A 21,763-nucleotide genomic window follows, 5' to 3' on the forward strand; every position below is an offset into this window, starting at 1 on the left:
CCTGCAAATCAGAAGTAGCGGGTATCAAGGGCTGCGAATGCACCTCACTGAGTACCGGCGAACTGGCGACTGGCTTAGGAGAAGCATCGACAGCAGTTTTGGACCTCTGCGGCCTGTCTTTATCTTTGCGTTTTTTCGGAATCCTGGTAGTCGGATGGCTAACTGACGACATTTCTGGATAATTAAACCGAGAACCGAAATATTTAGAGGCAGAAATATACCGACGACAGATAGTGCTCTAATTAAATAAAGCACAAAACCGACTGCAAGGTACGTCGTGGTCAGGGCCTAGGCAAGGAATACAGTACGAATGAAAACCTTTATGAGGTATTTGCTTTTCCACAAGTAATGCAATTATTAACTTTTACTAACATCAGGAAGGAGCAAGAAAAAGTTTCCCCAATGGGGTACTTAGCTTTAGTTGAAGACTTCAGTTTTGAAACTCGAAAACCAAAATTTCAGGAGTTGGCCGACCGGCACTTGCGAACTGCTTCTGCTTCGGGCACCGCACGGCAAGAAAGACTGATGTAATGGTGTCGGCTGCATGTTTTATACCCCTGACGACCTGATGTCATGGAAGAAGGGACAGCAACCGACGCAGGACCCAAGACCTTGTTAAGCAGGCCGACTGAGGACAACCTACAAGCAGATAACCCAAATGTAATGATTGCAACAGTGAAACAGGAAGAACATCATTCCTAGTTCAAGTTAAAATGACTGGAATTTGGTTCTAATTCTAATCTCTAAGCTATAGACAGATGTACTGCTCTTCAATATTTGAATATGAACACATGCAATACTTTTTTAATTTTATTATCCAGATGAATGAATACCCTTTTTCTTTTCCTTTCTTTTTCGTGCCCTTCTGAACTTCTGAAGATGCAGGAGTCCTTTTCTTTTGTTTTGTATTTTTCTGACGTTTCTTTTCTTTAATACCACTATTAAGGAAAAACAAAAGACTAGGTTACTTTACAGTCTTACTCCAAATCTAAAGCCATACAGAAGTGCAGTTCACCAGTTATTAAAGAAAAATAATTATGGATCTAGTTCACATAGTCGAATCTTCACTTACCTGAAGCTTGGAGGGATGGGATGACTTCGCCGAATACTTGCCTTCATGACAGTAGAATCATCGCAATTTAACTTGAGGAAAGGAATCACTTGGCCAGCATGACAAAATAAACAAACCAAAGCAAATCAAACCCACCCATGTAGGGGGCTGTAGCCCCCTCACACCCCCCAACTAAATATACTAATTTTGAGATTGCACTGCGTGGGGAAAAGGGCAAAGTTCACCATGGTGGCCAAGTGTTTCCCTTCCCAGAGTGAAGTTCCGGTGATCTGAGTGTTTGTGAGGCTGGGTTTTCAGCGTAATTGTCTCATCCTTTTGAGTTTCAGGTAAGTGAAATTTTTATCTTGTAAAGGGGATACATGTGGGCAGCCACGGTGGTGCAGTGGTTAGCATTGCCACCTCACAGCAAGAGGTACTCCAGTTCGATCCTCTGCTGGGTTGCCTTCTGTGTGGAGTCTTCATGTCCTCCCTGTGGTCATGTGGGTTTCTTCAGGGTGATCCAGTTTCCTCCCACATCCCAAAGCCATGCTGCAGGTGGATTGGACACTCTAAATTGGCCCTAGGTGTGAGTGTGTGCTTGTGTGTGCCTTCTGTGGAAGGTTGGGCACCGGACTGGCAACTCGACACAGTAAAACTCCACTGCCAATCATGAGCGGACAAGGTGATCCGCTGTGGCGACCCCTAACCGGGAAAAGTCGAAAGAAGAAAAAGAAGAATTATTCAAATAATTTTCAACATCCTTTAAAAAGATTTAAAATAACTCATTATTATACATTATTTAGGCACATTTTCTACATAAATTTCACTGCAGAAATTTCAGTCCTTTCATATATTCACCAAAGAAATTGTCAAAACTGGTTTTCAGGATTTCAGAATACAAAACTCGTAAACAAAGCTTACACAATGGCCATGCTTACCACAAAATGAAATTTTGCTTTTCTTCATTCTGCTCGTTTTACACAAGAGTGTCTAAGAGGTATGATTAATCTCTTCTCACTGCAGACTTGGAAAAGGGACCCTGAATGTTATGTGCAAGGAATTCTAAGACATCATTTAGGGACCCTCGTAGAAGTTATGATTGAAATCTAAATGATAAGTTGGACTGAAAACTTCTTTGGTGCAACAAAACAGATAAGGAAAACAGAATAACTGTACAATCTGTCAAAGAAGGGAGAGGGAATGACTCATTAGAAGACTGGAGAAAAGAAATGACATGAGCTGTAAAGTGAAAGACAGTACAGTTGTGTACACTTACCATAAAAATGTAGATGTTTGAACTGTTGCAGTCCTAACATATGGGTTATCCGGCTCCCAGTAGCCCTCAGCCGGCCCGAATACCAGAGACCTTGGTATACGGCGTTGGCTGCTGTCGGCTGTAAAATTGATGTCAGAACGTCAGGTATAAAGGGAGGCAGACGACACCATTTCCTCAGTGTTTCTTGCCTTAACTGTCAGGAGCCCGCAAAAGAAGGCTAACCCATGAAGGAAACACCCTGGAAACATGCCATCCAAAAAATAAAAATAAGTAGTCTGTGCCTTAGGAAAAGAGGGGGAATGGAAGGTGGGAAACCAGGACTGCAACAGTGAATACACTCGGAACTTCTACACTTATGGTAAGTCTACACAACTGTACTATGTTTTTCGTGTTTCACTGTTGCAGTTCTAACATATGGGCTGATTCCCAAAGCCCAGGAAAAAGACAAAGGGGGAGGAAAGATCACAGATTAAGGGTTGGTAAGAAGGCCCTGCAAAACTGCAGAGGCAAAACCAGCCCTGGATTTAAAAAACAAAGGTAGAATGTAATGCTTTGTGAAAGTATAGACAGAAGACCAAGTAGCTGCTTCTAGAATGTCCTTAGTATGCACACCTCTCAGAAAAGCTGCAGAGGTAGAGGCTGCTCTAGTAGAGTGGGTACTAATACCCTGAGGTGGAACCTTCCCATGCTGCAGGTAACAAAAAAGTATACAATGAGCAATCCATTTGGAGATGGTTTGTTTCAAAATAGCTTTACCTTGGGCCCCAGGAAAAGCCAACAACTGTTCAGATTTTCGAAAGGATTTAGTCCTGTTTAAGTGAAATCTCAGCTGTCTGTGCACACCAAGGGAGTGCAGAATCCTTCCCCCTTTATTCTGGGGATTATTGAAAAAGGTAGGCAGGTGAAAAGACCGGTTAAGGGTCAGACTGGAAACCACCTTGGGCATAAAGGAGGAGTTAGTTCTCAGAGAAACCTGATCGGAATGAAAAATAATGAAAGGTTCTACTGTCATTAAGGATTGTAGCTCCGAAACTCTTTTGGCTGAAGTAATAGCCAAAAGAAACGCAGTCTTCCAGGAGAGAAACTTCAAATCTGCAGAGGCAGCTGGCTCAAAGGGAGGTAGAGTAAGCTTTTCCAGGACAAAATTTAGATGCCAAGCAGGAGTAGGAGCTCTTCTGGGAGGTCTAAGATTGCTAGCTCCCTTCAGGAACTGCTTCATTAAGGAGCGAAAAAAAAATAGGTTGCTCAAAAGAGCAATGAGCAGAAATTGCTGAAGCATGAATTTTGATTGAAGAAAAGGAAAGTCCACTATTAAGCAAGCCTGCTAGGTAATCAAGAATGAGGGAAAAAGAAGGATGCGAAGAGTCTTCTCCTTTAGCCTGCACCCTAGAGCAAAATCTCTTTCATTTATCTGCATAGGATTTTCTGGTGCTAGGCCTCCTGAAGAACTTCCACCACCTGTTGGGAAAGATTTAAAGAATTAACCAGACAGTTAAATGCAGAGTTTGAAGAGGAGGATGAAGAAAATTTCCCCCTTCCTGAACCAACAGATCTGGTACCAGGGGAAGATGACAAGGCTGAGCCTGGGAAAGGCTGTGAAGAAGGGGATACACCAAAGCTGCCTGGGCCAATCTAGTGCTATAAGAAAAGCCTTGGGTTTTTCGTCCCTTATCTTTATCAGCACTCTGGGAAGAAGAGGCATCGGAGGGAATGCATAAATTGAGAGTTGTGTCCATGGGAAAGACAGCATGTCCACTCTCCTTTGTTGTGAAACTCCCTGGTGCAGAAGGTTGGAAGGAAATGATTGGTGTGAGAGGAGAAAATATCCACTTGTGGAGTGACCCAATGCTGAGTGATGCGATGGAAAATGACTTCTGTTCAGTTGCCACTCATGAGGATCCAGAATATGTCTGCTCAATTGATCCGCCAAGGAATTTAGCCTCCCTGGAAGATACTGGGCTATTAGATATATGGCTATGGAAGCTGCTAATGACCAAAGTCTCATGCTTTGCCTGCACAAGGGATAAGAGTGAGTCCCCCCCGCTTGTTGATGTACCACATGACTGTGGTATTGGCTGTACTGATCAGCAGAGTCTCAGGGTAGAGTAGGCCCTTGAAAGCCAGCAAGGCCTGCTGCACTGCCATCTATTCCTTTAAGTTTATGTGCAGGAGAATCTACTGGGTGCTCCAAGACCCCCCGTATGCCCTTGCCTTCCAGATAAGCCCCCCATGCATAATCTGAGGCATCTGTGGTTAGAGTCTGGCTGGTAGGTGGTGGGCAGAAAGGCAGACCCTTGGTCTGAGAACAGGCTGTCGCACACCACAGGAACTCCATTTGTAGACAGGGAATTAAGGGAGGAATCAAGTCTAAGTCCTGTGTGTGTTGACACCAAAGATTCTTGAGGTGCCACTGAAGTTTTCTCATAAGCAGCCTTGCATATGGGATTCATCAGAATACATGATGCCATGAACCCCAGTGCTTGCAAGGCAAGCCGAAAGATCTTCTTGCTTCTCTTGAGGGAGGAATACCATATGGGTGGCGGTATTCAGACTCGCTCCCAGGAAAACAATCTCCCTTGTAGGAACCAACTTTGACTTCTTTTCGTTGAGAGTGTAACCCAGAGGTGAGAATGTTCTTCACCAAGTCCAAATCCTTTTCTAGTTGTTCTGAGGAGTTTGCTTGAATGAGACAGTCGTCCAGCTAAGGATAAATTTGGATGTTTCTCTGCCTGCAAAAAGCAATGGCTGGAGTCAGGCACTTTGTAAAAACTCTGGGAGCAGTAGATAAGCCTAAGGGCAGTGCAGAGATTTGAAAGTGTTGCTCCCCAGCCCTGAAGTGAAGGAACTGCCTGCAATTTTCCCTTTTTGGAATGTGCAGATAAGCCTCCTTGAGATCCAAAGTTACCAGTCATGAATCCTTGCCCAGCATGGGTAGCAGCTGTTGAAGAGTGAGCATCTTGAACTTGGGAATCACCAGAAAACTGTTTAGAGTAGACAGATCCAGAATAGGGCGCCAGGTGCCCCCTTTTTTGGGTACCAGAAAAAGTCTTGAATAAAAACCTAGGCCTGCATGATTTGCAGGAACTGGCCCTATAGCCCCCATGGTCAGTAGAGAAGATATGTGATTTTCTACCTCTGTCCTGAGAGTTCTGGTTATGTCTGGGTACCCTTTCAGAACAGGGAAGGTCTGAAAATAAAACTTGCAGCCTTGGTTTACAATACTGAGCACCCATTTGTCGTCTGTGATGGTAGACCATACCTCTGCGAACCTGGCTAACCTTCCCCCTAAAGGAAACCCAGGGCCCGCAGAGGTAAGCACAAGAAGGCTGGAGTCATTAAGAATGCTTGCTTTGGGAAGCTGGCTTAGAACTCCCTGATTTAGCCAAAGAAGAATGCCATTGTTTAGCCCTTTGAGGAGAAGAAGCCTGTCCTCTGGAAGATCCGAAACCCCTAGGCCCAGAGCAACCCTGCTTGCCAGGATCACGGAAAGACCAATTCTTGGAAGGGTAATGCCTACTGAACCGAGGAGGCTGAACCTGAAGGAAATCTTTTACAGCTTGCATAAATTTTGCCTTATCCTCCAACTTCTTCAGTACCTCCTCAGCCTTATTACCGAAAATATTGTCCTTGTGCAAAGGAACATCCAGCAGTTTAGATTAACAGGTTCAGAAAGAGGCTGCTACCTGAGCCAGGTATGCTTTCTAATAACGGAACCAGTGGCTGCTGCTCTGCAGGAAGCCTCCAAAGTGTCAAAACCACAATGTAATGAATGCTTATTAACTAGAGTGGCAGAATTCAATAAGTCTTGTAAATCTTTGTTTTCCGACATGGAAGGAATATCCCCAAGTTTAGCCTCAATAGTCTCCAAAGTATGTTGCTGATACTTAAAGCATGTGAAAAAGGCAATTCACAGATCTAATGGCAAGGGTTGCAGAGGTATAGACTTTTTTACCCTACCTGTCCAAGGCTCTAGACTCTTTATCAGAAGGAACAGGGTTTTTAGCAATAGTAGCCTTAACACCCTTGGGGCCTTGAGAAATAATCTCAGGATCAGCAGTAGGGTTTTTAAAAAGGAATTGATGAGAATCAGGAAACCTATAATACCTACCTATAATACCTATCAGGTTTTCTGGGGGCAGGAGGGACAGAATTAGGAGTTAAAGAATTTTCCATGAAGACATCATCCACAACTTCCAAAACTGGAGGTATAGCTAGAGGCTTATATGCTGCGGTAAATCCAAAAATTCCCTGATTCTCTTCTTAGACTGGGGAAAATCCTGACATTCCCATTTAGAGTGCTCCCTAAGAGTATACAAAGTATCCCCCCCAAAGGAAAAATATTATGGAGGGGAGGCAGAAGGGATAAAGTCCTCAGCATCAGAATCCTCAAAGCCAGAAAAAAGTTGAGAATTTCCTTTTTCACACTGGAAACCTCAGAATCTGACACAGACAAAACATCAGGAGACAACTCCCTAGCCCTCTTGGAAGGGGGAGGATGACAGCTGCTAATCAGTGAAAGAAGATCACCAGCCATCTTTACCAACTGGGACTGAGGCATAGGAGGGGAAGCCGATGCCTGCCTGTGAGAAGGTTTGCGGCTGGAAGGTTTGCTAGCAATCCGGAGGGACTCGGGAGGCCTAGGAACTGCAGAAGTATGGCCTAAGCTAGTCGGTCTGGTTCTGGTCTCATGTCGAAGAGAAGAGGCGTCAGAAGCCGGTGCCTGCATAGCGGCTCCGGACCCATTTGAGGCGGCGACAGGCGAAAGGTCTGAAGACGAAATAGCAGACTGCGGCATAGAGGACTCAGTAAAGGTCTCGGCAGAGGCCTGTGGCTGAAAATCTGCAGACTGCAGGGGATGCGAAAGCACCTCACTGACTACCGCTGGGCTGACCAATTTCACCAGTGCGTCGTCAGCAGACTTAACCCTAGGCCTGTTGCGGCCCTTGTCTTTGCATTTCCTAGGTATATCCAAAGCCAGGAAACCAGAAGACAACATAAAAATGAATTTAGGCCAGACTCTGAAATGTTTATACAAAATCTTAGCTCTACGGGGTAAGGTATGCAGGTCAAAGGAGGCACAGAGATCGCAATTAGGGACATCGTGCTCAAGACCCAAACAAGTTATAAAATAGGAATGAAAGTCACGGTGCTGAATCTATTTTCCACAGGCAAGACAGTTATTAACTTTATCTGACATTCGTTAAAGCAAGAAAAGAGGATCTTCAACGGTGTACTTATCTGAAGGCGTCTTCAACTTGGTAGTTGGAAAGCAAAAAGAAGGTAAACGGCCTTCTGGCACTAGTGTGAATTGCATGCTTCGGGCTCCGCGGCAAGAAAGACTGAGGAAATAGCGTTGGCTGCCTCCCTTTATGCCCGACATTCTGACATCAGTGTTACAACCGATGGCAGCCAACGTCATATACCAAGGACTCTGGTATTCGGGCTGGCTGAGGGCTAACAAGAACCGGATAACCCATATGTTAGGACTGCAACAGTGAAACACGAAGAACATCTACCTGTATCAGAGTAGGACTACCAGCTAAGGTCATATTTCATGTTAGCAATGTGTTTTATTATTTTTTAACCCTCAACTGTTCAGACACAACAAAAATACAAGCATCCAGCAGTCCTCTAAGTGCAGCTCTTCTTCAATAACAATAACATTGCTAACTCACTACATTACAGTATATAATATTACACATCATTAAACTCATCTTTGTTGCATCACAGGAAATTGAGGCTATTAGACAAGAATCCACGTGTGCCTTGGTAATAACTGGTCGACATGCAAGGAGAATCTGTTCGAGAGCAAGGAGAGATGCTACATGACAAATCTCTCTGTCTTTCTCTCGCTCTCTATTCTATAATGAGTCAAACTAGGGTACTGTACAGGGGGACAATAACTTCCTTGGTTTTCGAAGAGATGTCCTTGATTAATTAGGATACAAAGAAAGATTTTGCGACTACGGTCAGAACAAAATGATCAAAGATATCCATCTACAGTCCTGCACCCTCCCACACACCAAGACTCTTTACTTCTCCCACCAACATATTCATCATTCCATTACTGCTTGTCTACATCTCTGCCCTTCAACATGCTCCTTTGGCTATTTTACTCCAAAAATTCCAATATTCTCCACTCTTCTGTAATATACCCTCTTCGTTGTTTTTTCCATGCTTCATCCTTAACAAGTCTGTTAAAGTTTCAGCTTTCACACATACATAACTTCTGCACTAAGTGCTGGGATTTCCTTTTCCAGTATACACAGCTTGCTACATTACACAACTCTGTATAATTTTCATTGGGATGCAACCTTTAACAGGTGATGGTAGTGATACACCCAGCAGACTAGAAGGGCTCATTCAACACCTAACCTTCCTAGTCATATCTCCATGAAAAGAGTTCAACATGAAGGATACAAAAAGGATATAAAAGTATTTAATCACATATCTATTCCATTTAAAGTAAAATGCATCCATGTATGTAGGACAGGAGTTGTCAAGCAGACATAGGATAACAGACTGAAGCTAATGAGCACAAAATGAATTAAGCATTTTTGTAAACCAACAGATAATCATCTGATTTCACATTTGGAAAACAGTACCTGTTGAGCAGAGTTCTAACAAGTTAAAAAGCAAATCAACTTCAAAGATAAGACCTGGAAAAAGTCAAAAGGCAAAGGTTCAAAAAAATCCAAACCAAAAACATCAGGGTTGTCAAAGGAGGCCAGCCTCCTGGAATCATACACCAAGCAATAATATATGATTAAGATTTGAATAGATAATCTAGTGGCAGTGGTGCAAATGCCCACAATGCAAACATCTTTATAACCAAACACTGGAAACAGTGACACTCCTGGTGGAATGGTCTCTTGACACATTTTCAAATGGGCAGTTAGCAATGTGAAGGTGAACAGGAACAGAGTTAACAATCCACTTTATAAAGTGATACGCAAGGGCAAGGATCTCACTATCTGGAACAATAGACACAAACAAACGGTCTTCCAAAATGTATGTAATCCATTCTGATACAACCTCAGCTGAAGTGCACATCCAAGATGGGAAGTTTTTTTCCCCATGTTAAACAATATGTAACTTAGGGTTTTGCTTTGCTCATGTGGCAAGACATACACATGATGAGACTAAGCCAGCTTTTAAACTAAATTTCTGTGAACACTAAGGTAACAATAATGTCAACAGTCCTCTTGCAGAACATTGCCAGAAACAAGCGGGGGGGACTCACTCTTATCCCTTGTGCAGGCAAAGCATGAGACTTTGGTCATTAACAGCTTCCATAGCCGTATATCTAATAGCCCAGTATCTTCCAGGGAGGCTAAATTCCTTGGCGGATCAATTGAGCAGACATATTCTGGATCCTCATGAGTGGCAACTGAACAGAAGTCATTTTCCATCGCATCACTCAGTTGTATTAAGGTAACAATTGTTAGATAAGTTTCAAGAAAATGAAAGGAGGAACATGAATGCAAAACTATACTGTGAAAACAATAAACGCTGTTAGTACTGATGTATTAATACCCAGCACCACAAAGAAATGAACTGAAATGAAAATGAAAATATTTCTTCTGAATATTTAATATTTAACTAAGTCTTAATTGTTATAAGCTAATGAATGGTCAGCTCTAATTGATGTGCTCTGTAATGTATTCAAGCTGCTAGATTCCTTGATGTTAGCAACTCATTGAAGGAACTTCTGAGGTACCATTGATTTTTTTTAAGTCACTGCTTAATGAATTTATGGCTATACAGTTCTTTCTGCTGTTGTCCAAGTAAAAATAATTTACTGGGAGCTGCCAAATTACTGCTGGAGGAAGAACTAGCATCCCTGTGAATAGGGTGTTTGGATTAAACCATAAGAGAAATTCCTTTCTTGCACAAGGAAAAAAAAATGCATTGTCTGGATGGAATTTAAGGACTGGTACACGAAAGATTCCTCAGTATCCTTGCACAATGAACAAGGACAATGCAAAAGCGAAGTATCCAATGATTCTTAATACATGGTCTACAGTCTAAAGAAATAAGTCATTGCACTTTGAATTTTAAATATATGGATGGCACAGTGGTGCAGCAGTTAGCATTCATACGTCAGAGCTTTTGTTTCTCCACTTCAGTTCACAGCTGAGGTACCTTCTAATAAGAGCTTGCACATCGCCTTGAGCCTCCACAGGTTTTCAATGAGAGCTTCAGTTTTCTCCCAAATCCCTCCACAGTGTTTCAATGAAAGCTCCACTTTTCTCTCAAATCCCAAAGAACTCTGACAATATCACACCTTCAAACTGCCCACAGGTGTGCATGTATGTGTCTCTGTCCTGCAATGGGCTGGTGCCTTCCTTATTCAGGATCAGTTTCACTGTCTTGTGCTCGGTGAGCATTAGGATAGACTCTACCTCCCATATAACCCAACACTGGATTAAACTGGTTATCAGAGAAGGAATGAATGTTCTGTGGTAGACTTCCATCAGGACAGACTCCATGACAGTCCCTAGAAAGGTCAACGAAATTGATGGGGTTAGAGGTGATTTCTTGTAATCTGTGGACTGCATCAAAGAGACTGACAGTCTGAGACTCTGCAGAAACAAGTAGTGGGGATAGGCCAACAGTTGCTCAGCTGAGTAAGACTGGTTATATTTTGCTTCCTAAGATGTGCAAAAACTGGAAATAAGCATTTGGCAAAAACTCTGGGAGAAGATGCCAGCCCAGATGCTAAAGATGTCAAATGAAAACGGTGATAAGCTTTCTGGAAATGGAGGCATTTCCTATGAGGCAACCTTACTGCTATGTACAAACAAGTGCCCTCCATGTCGAACCCCCGAACCCTCTTTCTTTGAATGGCAGGATTCCTTTCAATGCCACTATCTTAATTTTTGTTAGTCTGCACAAATGTTTTCAGGTCTGAAAAGTCCAAACTAGCCTTAGAGTACTGTCTGAAAAGTCCAAACCTTTTTTTTTTTTTGAAAGTTATCTTTTGGCCTGCTTGTGGTGACGAAGCTTCCCCTGCAACACACTTAGTCTACCTGCTCATCGCAGCCCCCCCCCCCCCCCCCCGCCACAGCAGCTGCAACATTGCCAGATAAAACCACTGTTACGGTCCGGTTTCTCCCTACAGTTATTGCAAGCCAAGAATAACACTTTTTAATAAGGATATCTACCAGACAAGTCTGCATAGGTGACTGGATATTTACAGTTCTTGTTATTAGTAGATGTGGTCTTTAACAGTTATATTTTAAACATTGTGACTGGTTATTTACATTTCTTTTTACAGCACATTTGTTAATTTTACTAGTTATTTTTTAAACATCGTTTTGGCCGGCGTGCACACCTACAAAGCCCCCCCCCAGGCAACTATAGCTTTGTCTATTGCCACTGGGTGGCATAAATTAACAATATACTTGCTGTATCATGTCTCAAATAGATCTGCCTCCACACTGAATACTTGTAAAGTAAGGCAAGTACCATTTACTTTGTGTATTTTGTCCCCCAGATAGATTTACCTTCCTCTGTATTAGTTGCACACCAAGGCCATAACATAGTGTTTCTGCAACTAACTTCTTACACTCCTAATTTCCTGTTTCGACCTCTTCCTTGCTTACACTTACATTACAGCTCCAAGGTTTCCACTTCTTATGCTGATTCCTTTTCTTTGCAGTCTTCTGTGAGGGGGCGGGCCAGATCTCTACCTGCTTTTTCTGGTTATACCTTCCCCATTTTGTATCTCCCTCCTCCCCCATGCACATTAACTAGTCTATATTAGTGGGTCTCCTTGAGCGGTGCCAATTTGAAAGTTATCTTTTGGCCTGCTTGTGGTGAGGAAGCTTCCCCAGACCTTTTTCAGTGTGCACACCTGCAAGTAAGTGCCTGTAAGTGTTTAAGCTCTTCTCTAATGTTTGTGGTGCACCCAGTTTAACAAGCATGTTTATGTGTTACAACTGAAGTACTTAGCTATCTTTATGTAGTCTAGGGATCTAACTGACTTAGTGATTGCTTTTACTACAGAAACTGTTTACTATTACATATGCTGTTATGCTCACAATAGTCTAAAGGACTAAGTGAAGCTGTGACTGTTTTTACTACATAAACTGTTTGCCGTTAAATATGCTGTTATGCTTAGAAGGAATTTGCCTGGAGACTTGTGTTATGTGATGCATACAACAACTACAGTAAACAAGTGCTACATTCTCCATACTTTCCTTACTTCTGAGCTTACCTACCTAACCACTGATTGTTCTTCAGAGTCTTGCCTTCTTCCTTCTCCTTGGCTCTACCAGCTCCGTTCGCCCTGCGGGCTCACTCTTCTCCCCTACCCCCAATTACCACCCACTCCCAGTACTCCTACACATATTCTAGTCATAAGTCCCCTCCCCCTGTCTCACCCAATCCACTCTCATCTCCTCACTATCCCCTCCTCTCCCATCCTCCAATACTCTCTCACCCCTTCCCCATCCTCAATCCTTAAAGCTCTAGTGACACTTCCATACTCCTCCCTCCTACACTGTCACCAATAATCCTATTACATCCTCAACACCTAAACCCCAACTATTCCATTATACCTAAACCACACCATGTCTCTTCAAACCATTCTCACCCTTTCCCTTAGCCTACTACTCCAAATACCTCCATACCATGTTACCTCCTATTCCATTTACAAACTACCTTTTCTTTCCTATCCCCTCTTCACCCTACCATCACCCCTAACACACATCATAACTCTGCCACATCTCATTTCCACACTATATACTCCTCCCTAGTGCTTCCAAACCCACTTCTCTGCTTTAAACTAAAACTCCTATCCTTCTCAATGAAGCGTCATATTCCCAAAGCACTACTGTACCTCGCACCAAACTCAAGGAGCAAATCCAAACCGCTGTTCTCATTCCTATTTAACTGCCTATGCCTAGCAGGAGACATACACCCCAACCCAGGACCTAGTACCAGCAGCAATCCATCACCCCCCATTACCACCCACACTACCAACCCTAAATACCTCAACATCTTGACCATCAATACCCAGAGTCTAAGAAACAAATTAGCCTACTTCCACGCTTGGCTATCCCATACCCAAATGGCTATCCATTTGTGTTATAGCCGAAATAACATTAACACACTTGAGGAAATTCTTCTATTGGCCTCATATAATATCAAGCTTGAGACATACATCCTAGGAGATGTGAACATTGACTGGAACAAAATTACTGCCAATAACCCCACCATTTCAATCAATCTATGCAATTTCAGTCATCTCACAAATGCTACAACCAGACCTAATAAAAATAACCCCCCAGGCTCCATACTAGACTGGATCCTTGTTCTCCCACCCAAACAAAATCTCCCATACAGGCACCTTACCAGACTCTATCAGTGATCACTTACCAGCCTTCATCCATAGAGCAACCTTCTCTTCTCCTCATCTGCACCAATATATCCATACTCGGAATCTCAACAACTTTAACCCTACAACCTTTTCCAATTCTCTCAAACTGATAAATTGGGACACACTAAAAACTCTACCTCTGGACAGTGCTGTTGAATTCAACTCAACCTTCTTAGACACTCAACTCCCAAGCCCCTCCAAGAATAAAACGTATAAAAACTAATTCTGCCCCTTGGCTAAGTAAAGATACCAAAACACTCATGCAACAAAGGGACACAACCTGGAAACTCTACCATCGTAATAGGCACCCTGACACCCTTCTTAAATATAAACAACTCCGCAACTTATCCAAAAAACGTAACATAAAAGATACTATATCAAACTCCAGTCTAACCACTCCTCTAACCCCAAACAATTTGGAAATATATCAACTCACTTCTCAACCCAGGCACCAAAAACAACCCTTGCCCTGACACTAGTAAATCTGACCCAGAAATAGCTACTCTGTTCAACTTCTTCTTTACTAACTCTATAGCAGAACTCACTAAAACATTCTCAAACAACACCTTCCCCAAAAATCAAACCCTCTGCCCAACCTTCCACCCCAAACTCACCTCCCATATTCCACCTCAAACCCACCCCCACCTCATATATAAAAAAAACTTCTCCCTAAGCTTAAGCTTTGCTCCAATGCCCCTGACAATATCTCCTCACTCTTAAGAATTGCAGCAGACAGCATCACCATCCCCATTAGCATACTCATCAACAGATCCATACAAGAATCATATGCCCCGAAACTGTGGCGTGCAGCCTTTATCCTACCCCTCCATAAAGGAGGCAAAAATAACATCTCCAACTTCCGACCCATAGCGATTCTTTCCCCTCTTTCAAAATTCTTGAAAAATGCATCCACCTCCAGCTCATGCCATTCATTACACATAACCAACTGCTCACCCCAACACAACATGGGTTGTGTCCTGGCCATAGCACAATAACAGCTCTTCTCTCTTTTCTACACTTTGTAAACCATGCCCTTGACTCCGGAGAACTTGTATCCACAGTCCTCCTTGACCTCTCCAAGGCTTTCGACACAGTCTCCCATACCCACCTTCTTCACCACCTTTCCAATCTTAACCTCTCACAAAACACCATTACCTGGTTCAGCAGCTACCTCTATAACAGATCTCAGGCAGTAAAATGGAAGACTGGCACCTCAGCCTTCCTTCCCACCTCAACCAGGGTACCCCAAGGATCCATTCTTGGCCCTATGCTCTTCAATATCTTCATTAATGATTTCCATGCAGCCATTCCTAACACTAAGATAGTACAATATGCAGATGACTCAACTTTAGTTTGCTATACATCAAACCTCCCTGAGCTCCAAACAAAAACTCAAACTGCCTTCTCAACTACTGAGAACTGGATGCTCCAAAATCACCTCTCTTTGAATGCCAACAAATCAAAGATCCTGCTATTCTCTCCCTCTAAATCTATCCACCTAGACAAAACCTCTTTCAGGATTACAAGCCTTGCCAACTCTACTATAGAAGTTGTTCCTTTTGCTAAACTTCTTGGAGTTACTATTGACGAACACCTAAAATTCGATACCCATATTCAGCTAAACATAAAGAAAACCCATCAGAAACTTGGCATGTTGTACAGAAACTCCCACTTCCTCTCCCCCTCAGCAAGACAGACCCTCGCCACTACCTTCTTACTACCCTCACTAACGTATGGTGCTCCCCTACTAAACAACCTATCTTCCTCCATCTCTTCTAAACTAGAATCCTGTTACAATAAAACCGCAAAGTTGGCCACCACTTCCAAATACTCCACTCATCACTGTCAACCTCTCAACCAGCTGCAATGGCTAGAACTCCCAAACTACCTTGACTACCTCCAACTCATCACCACTCACAAGCTTATTTTCAAACCAACTATATGCCCAGCACTAACAAACATCTTAACATTATACACCTCAAACAGAACTCTAAGATCTACCTACCAAAATCTAATCTCTGCTTCTAAACCAAACCGTCCCGCTGGTCAGCTTCCCCTATCCTTTTCTGTCGCCAAAAAATGGAATTCTCTCCCTCCATCTCTAAGAATTTCTGAGAACTCTGAACACTTCAAAACCCAGCTGCATTCTTACCTCTCCCAAAAATGTAAATGCAATTGCACTCCACCTACCTAACCTGCTTAATACATAAACACTTTAAAACACACAAAGTTTGTTCTTCCTTACACACTGTTGATTAACCCTATGTACTGCCTTCATGCTAATGCTACCTCTATATCACTCTCAGAGGATTTAAACCTCTGTATTAATTTAACTCCTGCTAATATTCATGCTTGACAGAGTGGACAGGAATCGTTTACCCATTTGCATGTTGTCATAGTGGATGCCACTTAAGAGCCTGAAATGTAAGGAGGACTATCTTCATCTTCACTGATGTGCAGGCAGGCTCCTTGTAGTGGCCAGATCCTTTGGACCCCTTGCCCTAAACCATGACCTCCACCAACTCTGGATCAGAAGCCATGAGAAAGTCACTTGCTGCATCAAAATATAACACTGTCTCATTTCTAACAGTCCACTGGACATGATGCATCCTAGCCACAGAGCTCCAAATAAAATTTAGTCCACAAACTTTCTTCATAAAAGTCTATGAATATCAAACAGACACATACACTAGACCTACAAACTTCATCTCCAACTGAGATGCACTCCACTGCTTCACTTACCAAAACAATGGCAGGCACCACAGAAACAGCATCAGTGAGATGAGAAGCTCCAACAAAATCCAAGGCGTAAGCCCATACAAAATCCATTGTAAACCAAAATACAGCAGCACTCCTCCAAAGTCAAAAGGAAAAAGGCCTGACCACAGCCAAGGTAGCCCATTTGATTAAAGGCCTCGGCATATGACTTGTGTTGGCAGAGGAGGATGGGTATGCCCATTCTGAGGGTGAAAGCTTAACAAAGCAGGACATGTATAACTACCAGCTCACAGAAAAATGTGGCACTGCAGTAGGTGTTCATGGGGTGGGCTTTTGGCTAACCAAGAAACGGGCTGGTGGCATCCCACAACAGAATATGGATCATGCACTGCAAGTCCCAGCAATGAAGCAAGGAGCCCATACTCACTGCCACCAAACAGGGTTAGGATTTACACAAAATGATCTCACTGTTGGTGAGAATACAAACGCCCCAAAGTTTGCTAGAATGATGGCTCCACTGAAAAGCTGGTTGTAATACAGATGGGATCTCTACATTGCTGTGGAACAGACAGCCTTGAGTCTGACATGGGGAGGCTTGATGGCCAGCAGGTAAAGGGGTGGGATGTCACCTGGGGAGAGGAACTGCTGAACAAAAGCAAGGAACATATCCTACATGCTGCCATGCTTACTCTGTTTACTTCCAGACCTTTCAGCAGAATATTAGTGGTTACCCTCAATTGGGATGTCCAATTCAGAAGATTCAACAACTTGAGCCAGGCTTGACAGCTGATGGTGACAGCAGTGATATTTATTTATCTTTGTTTAGCAGGCATGTCTGAGTGGCTAATACCCATTTTCAGTGGAGCCCTGGGGAGAAAACCTCCATTTGTTTATAGTAATAGTTGCAAACAGTGAACCAGTCTACTGCATCATCTGGGTAGTGACCTTGTAGACTTGGAAGATTGTCCATGGTTTTGTCTTTAGCCTCTGAATAACAAAGGCCTCCTAATGCCTGTGACACCTGATTCATCACGTTCACTTGAAAGTAGTCCATCTGTGTCTGATAATTATAAAACCTGGAAACTAAAATGGCAGAAATGTATACTCCTTTAACCTAAGACCTTGGATTTTTTGCAGCAAATAGGTTGGACAAACCAAACCTCTAAAATACTTTTGAATAGCCATTATTGATATGTCTCAAGTTAAACATCCAGTCATTCCAAATGTCTGGAACCCTACAGAATGTATGTATTCTTTTAGGAGAAATGAAGCAGTGAGTTAGCACCCCAGGAGACAGAGAGAAATCCCATAACTAATCTAGTACTGCTGGGGCTGCCTGTGCTCAGAGTTGCTCTAGCCTCAAGTCAAAATGCCATTTCCTGAGCCAGCTCTAAGACAAGGTGGAATAAAACACTGAATGTAATCTAGTTCACTCAGGTTTGGTTAGCAGCCCCGGCAGTGGAGGAGCTGGACACAGACCATAAAGTATGGTAATGCTGTGCCTGCTTCAGTGGGCGGGCATACGTGCTACAGATGCATTTGACTTTTCATTGGAGGGGAGAAGAGAGAACGTACCAAATTCATTGCAAGGGGGAAGGGCCTTTGAGAGCCGTTATTTGAAAATGCCGGGGACATCTCTCATCTCAGCTCACTCCACACCACCTCCTTGTCTGTGAGCAATGAAAGGAGAGCAATGGTCAATAATGAAAACAATTATGATCTCTACCACCATTCTTGGTGCACTCATCCTAGGGGAACAAATGGGTCAGATGACTTTTACCTCTGGGGGAAGGGCTAAGCCAACAGAGTGGCAAGAAGGAAAGCTCATTTAAGACCAGATCAAAAATAAATAAATAAATGCATTTATATGCATAATAACAATTACAGCTTGAGTGTATAAAAACTTTATAAGACTACTGTACAATAAAGTGCAAAAATTGTACAAAGTTTTGTATTATGGTACTGAAAAAAAATGCCCATTAATCTACTTTCTTTAAGTGCTAGGAATAGATCTGTAGCAGTTCCCAAAGGCAGTCAATCAACCAAATTGAAGAATGCTGCCTCAGTATACAAAATGTGTGGCCGCAAAGGCTAAAGTCAAGAAACTAGCTCCTCATTGAAGGAACAAGTACTGTTTGTGCTGAAGGAAAATTTGGAAGCGTGGACTGAGAGAGCACCACTCTGGGCTTGTCTAAGGAGCATGAGCTGTGGACTATATTTGGGTTTTGGAACGCAGAGTCAGGGCTACAAAAAAAAGGCCTAGAGACTTTTGGAACTGTGAGGAAGGCCTAGGAGAAAGGTCTAGAACCTGGGACTAAACAGTACCAGATAATCTGGAGCCGAGACTCAGACCTAAAAAAGGCCTAAAGTCTGAATACATTGTAAATAATGGCATTTGGAGTGCGGCCTAGAAAACAAAACTCTCCTTGTTGAGTGGAACTGTTGGACTGCTGAATAACTAAATGTACTGTTTATTCTGTGCTGCTAAGAAGAGACATGAGCTAATCTTTCAGTTTATGAGTTTAATAAAACTGTGCTTTGTGTATATCGTGCTACCAGCACCTTTATAAATCTTACAAAACACACACACGAGCGCGCGCACACGCGCGCACACACACACACACACACACACACACACACACCTTCATTCTGACTGCTGACTGGCTAGGCCCGAGGAAAATCAGCAGTCAGAGTGAAGATTTCTTCAGGACTTCCTTACCCATAGAGAAAGAGGGAGAGAAAGAGAAGAACATAACAATCCTGACCCCCCCCCGCCCAAAAAAAAACAACAAGCGCATAAAAGTATAAATACACACAACCCTACTTTACATCCCAACTATAACTATATACAACAGTGCGGACTTGGGGAGTGGAGCAGATATTGCAGTGATGAAGAATTAAAACATCTACAGTTATGGTTAAGTGCAACTTACACAACTGTGCTACATTAAATGTTCTCACAGCTACAGCATTTCTTAGGCTATATGGGTCGATTACCAAAGCCTATCAACCTGTGAGTAGGAAGGATGCAGATCCAGGAGCCCCTAGAGAATGGTCCTCGCAAAGCTCACTCTGAACCTTGAAAAAGGGTCTAGTTTGTAATGCTTTGTAAAGGTATGTACAGAGGACCATGTAGCTGCCTCTAGAAGGCTTCTAGAGTCCACCCCTTTCTGGAATGCCTCAAAGAACACAAGGCTCTAGTAGAATGTGCCTTGATACTGCCTGGAATGGATATGCCGTGACTGGAATAACAAAAAGAAATAGCTGAGGACAACCACCTTGAAGTTGTTTGTTTAGACAAAAGATGCCCCTTTTTCTGTATCTTTATAAGAAATAAGTAGTGCATCAGGTGTTCTAAAGGACTTAGTTGGTCAGGATATTACCTGACCTGCCTAAGCATGCCCAGAGTAAGCAGAATCTTTCCCCCTACTTTTTAGGTTCTGGGTAGAAAACTGGGAGACTGATGCCGTGATTCAAAGTAAACTCTGAAAACAACTTAGGGATAAAAGAGGGGTTTATTCTTAATGTGGCCCTTTCTGTGTGCAATATGAGGTAAATTTCACCCAACATGAGAGCTTGCAACCTCGATACATTTTTTTGCAGATGTTAAGACATTCATAATTACAGTGTTGCAAATCAAGAACCTTAAATCAGTTTGATGGGCAGGTTCAGAAGGTGCCATAGACATCTTAACTTCTCCAGCATAAATTTGAAATGCCAAGGAAGGGTAACCTGTTTATGAAGAGGTCTTGCGTGTAAGAGAAGAAAGAGGAGGATCTACAGGCAGACATAATAAAATGGCCTCAACATGAACTTTCACAGTGGAATAAGAGGCACCAGAATACAGTAACTCTCAGAAATATTTGACCATCCGTAGTACAAAATCCCTGATGAGCCACTTGTTACTGGTTAGGCATAAACTAGAAAATCACTTCCATTTACCAATTTAGAATTTTTCTAGTACATACGTAGGTACTAGGCTGTCGGCCCAAGGGCCTACGTAAGCCTAGCCAACAAAGTTCCCTGGCTTGCGCCACCCAAGAAAGTTATTTTCCTGTGCCACTGTCGAGCAGAGACACAGAAGTGATCCCCGGGGTGTATTTCTTATTTCCCATCCACTCATCAAGATGAAGAACTTTGCTTGACATAGATGGGTAGCCAGTTCCAGAGTACAGGAAGTCTTTGGGACAGGAATCTATCCCTCCAGCATGTCCTGTTTATTGTGGTGACAAGGTTTAGGTCCCTAGAGCGTGTAGCTCGGAGGGACTGGGATTTCTTTAGGTGTAGCATGTCCAACAGCTCTGGGTTTGGCATAGCTTTATATGTTAGGCAGAGATCACCTCGGAGTAGGCGATATGCTAAGGAGTAAAGCTGGAGTTTTTTGAGGCAGTCAGTGTAGCACATTTGTTTGAGGCCAGTAATCCTCTTTGTGAGGTACTTCTGTGGTCTTTCCAGCTGCTGCAGATGTCTTGTGAGGTACATTCCAAAAGGGGCGTTGTACTCTATAATGGGTCTAATGACTGTCGAATAGAGGGGAACAATGACCTCTTTTTTCCTGGATGAGAACCCTTTTATGATGAGGTGTGCCACGTAGAAGGACTTCCTGACTACTGTGGCGATGTGACTGTCAAAGGAGAGACTACTATCCATCTGGGTCCCAAGGTCTCTTATCACACATACGGTGTTAAGTAGATTGCTGCCTATGTGGTAGTTCATGGGTACAGAGTTTTTACCAAAGCGGATGGCACTGCACTTTTTGGCATTGAGCTTGAGGCCATGGCTCTGACACCAGGCATCTGTCTCAGCGAGGTCCTTCTGTAGGGTGTCCACATCATTTGGGGACTTTACTATGGCTCCTAGTTTGCAGTCATCTGTGAACTTAGTTAGCCAGAGGCCTTCTGTGTTAGCCTGTACTTCACAGAAGCAGATACCAAGCAGTAGCAGACTTTCTTGCCTCCTTAAGTACCTGCTGCATGTCCTCATAAAATAAGTGCCTAAAAGGTATTAGAACTAAATCATCTAGGCAGCCAGCTGAAGTTGACTGAGACTGGGGTATATCAAACTCCTGACATCTTGTTTAAGTAGATCCAGTCTATGAGTAAAGAATGTGATAACTGCCCTTGGACAATTCCATAATAATGAACCATTGTGCCTGGCCCAAAAAGGGGTCATCACAATGATTTTCAGGAATTATTCTGAATCTTCAGAATTACCCTGGATATCAGTGGAAAGGCTAAGTAAGCTTAAAGGAACATCTTTTTCAAAGGGAATAAAAATGCATCTATCTTCCAGCTTTGTTTGCAAGAAGCCCCAGAGCAAAAATTGTTTAGTT

General features: G+C 42.9%; 1 protein-coding gene across 1 annotated transcript in view; it reads right to left on the minus strand.

Annotated features, from left to right (window-relative positions):
- Window positions 1-748: 748 nt before the first annotated feature.
- LOC122792761 overlaps window positions 749-21,763 on the minus strand; it is a 1,018,830-nt gene continuing 997,815 nt past the window's right edge. Inside the window, exon 13 of the mRNA XM_044060334.1 lies at window positions 749-938. Within this exon, the coding sequence (XP_043916269.1) occupies window positions 749-938 (190 nt within the window). The remainder of the gene's footprint in view (window positions 939-21,763) is intronic.

The sequence above is a fragment of the Protopterus annectens genome, chromosome 2.part0 (genome assembly GCF_019279795.1).
Source record: "Protopterus annectens isolate FY-2018-M chromosome 2.part0, PAN1.0, whole genome shotgun sequence".
NCBI lineage: Eukaryota > Metazoa > Chordata > Ceratodontiformes > Protopteridae > Protopterus > Protopterus annectens.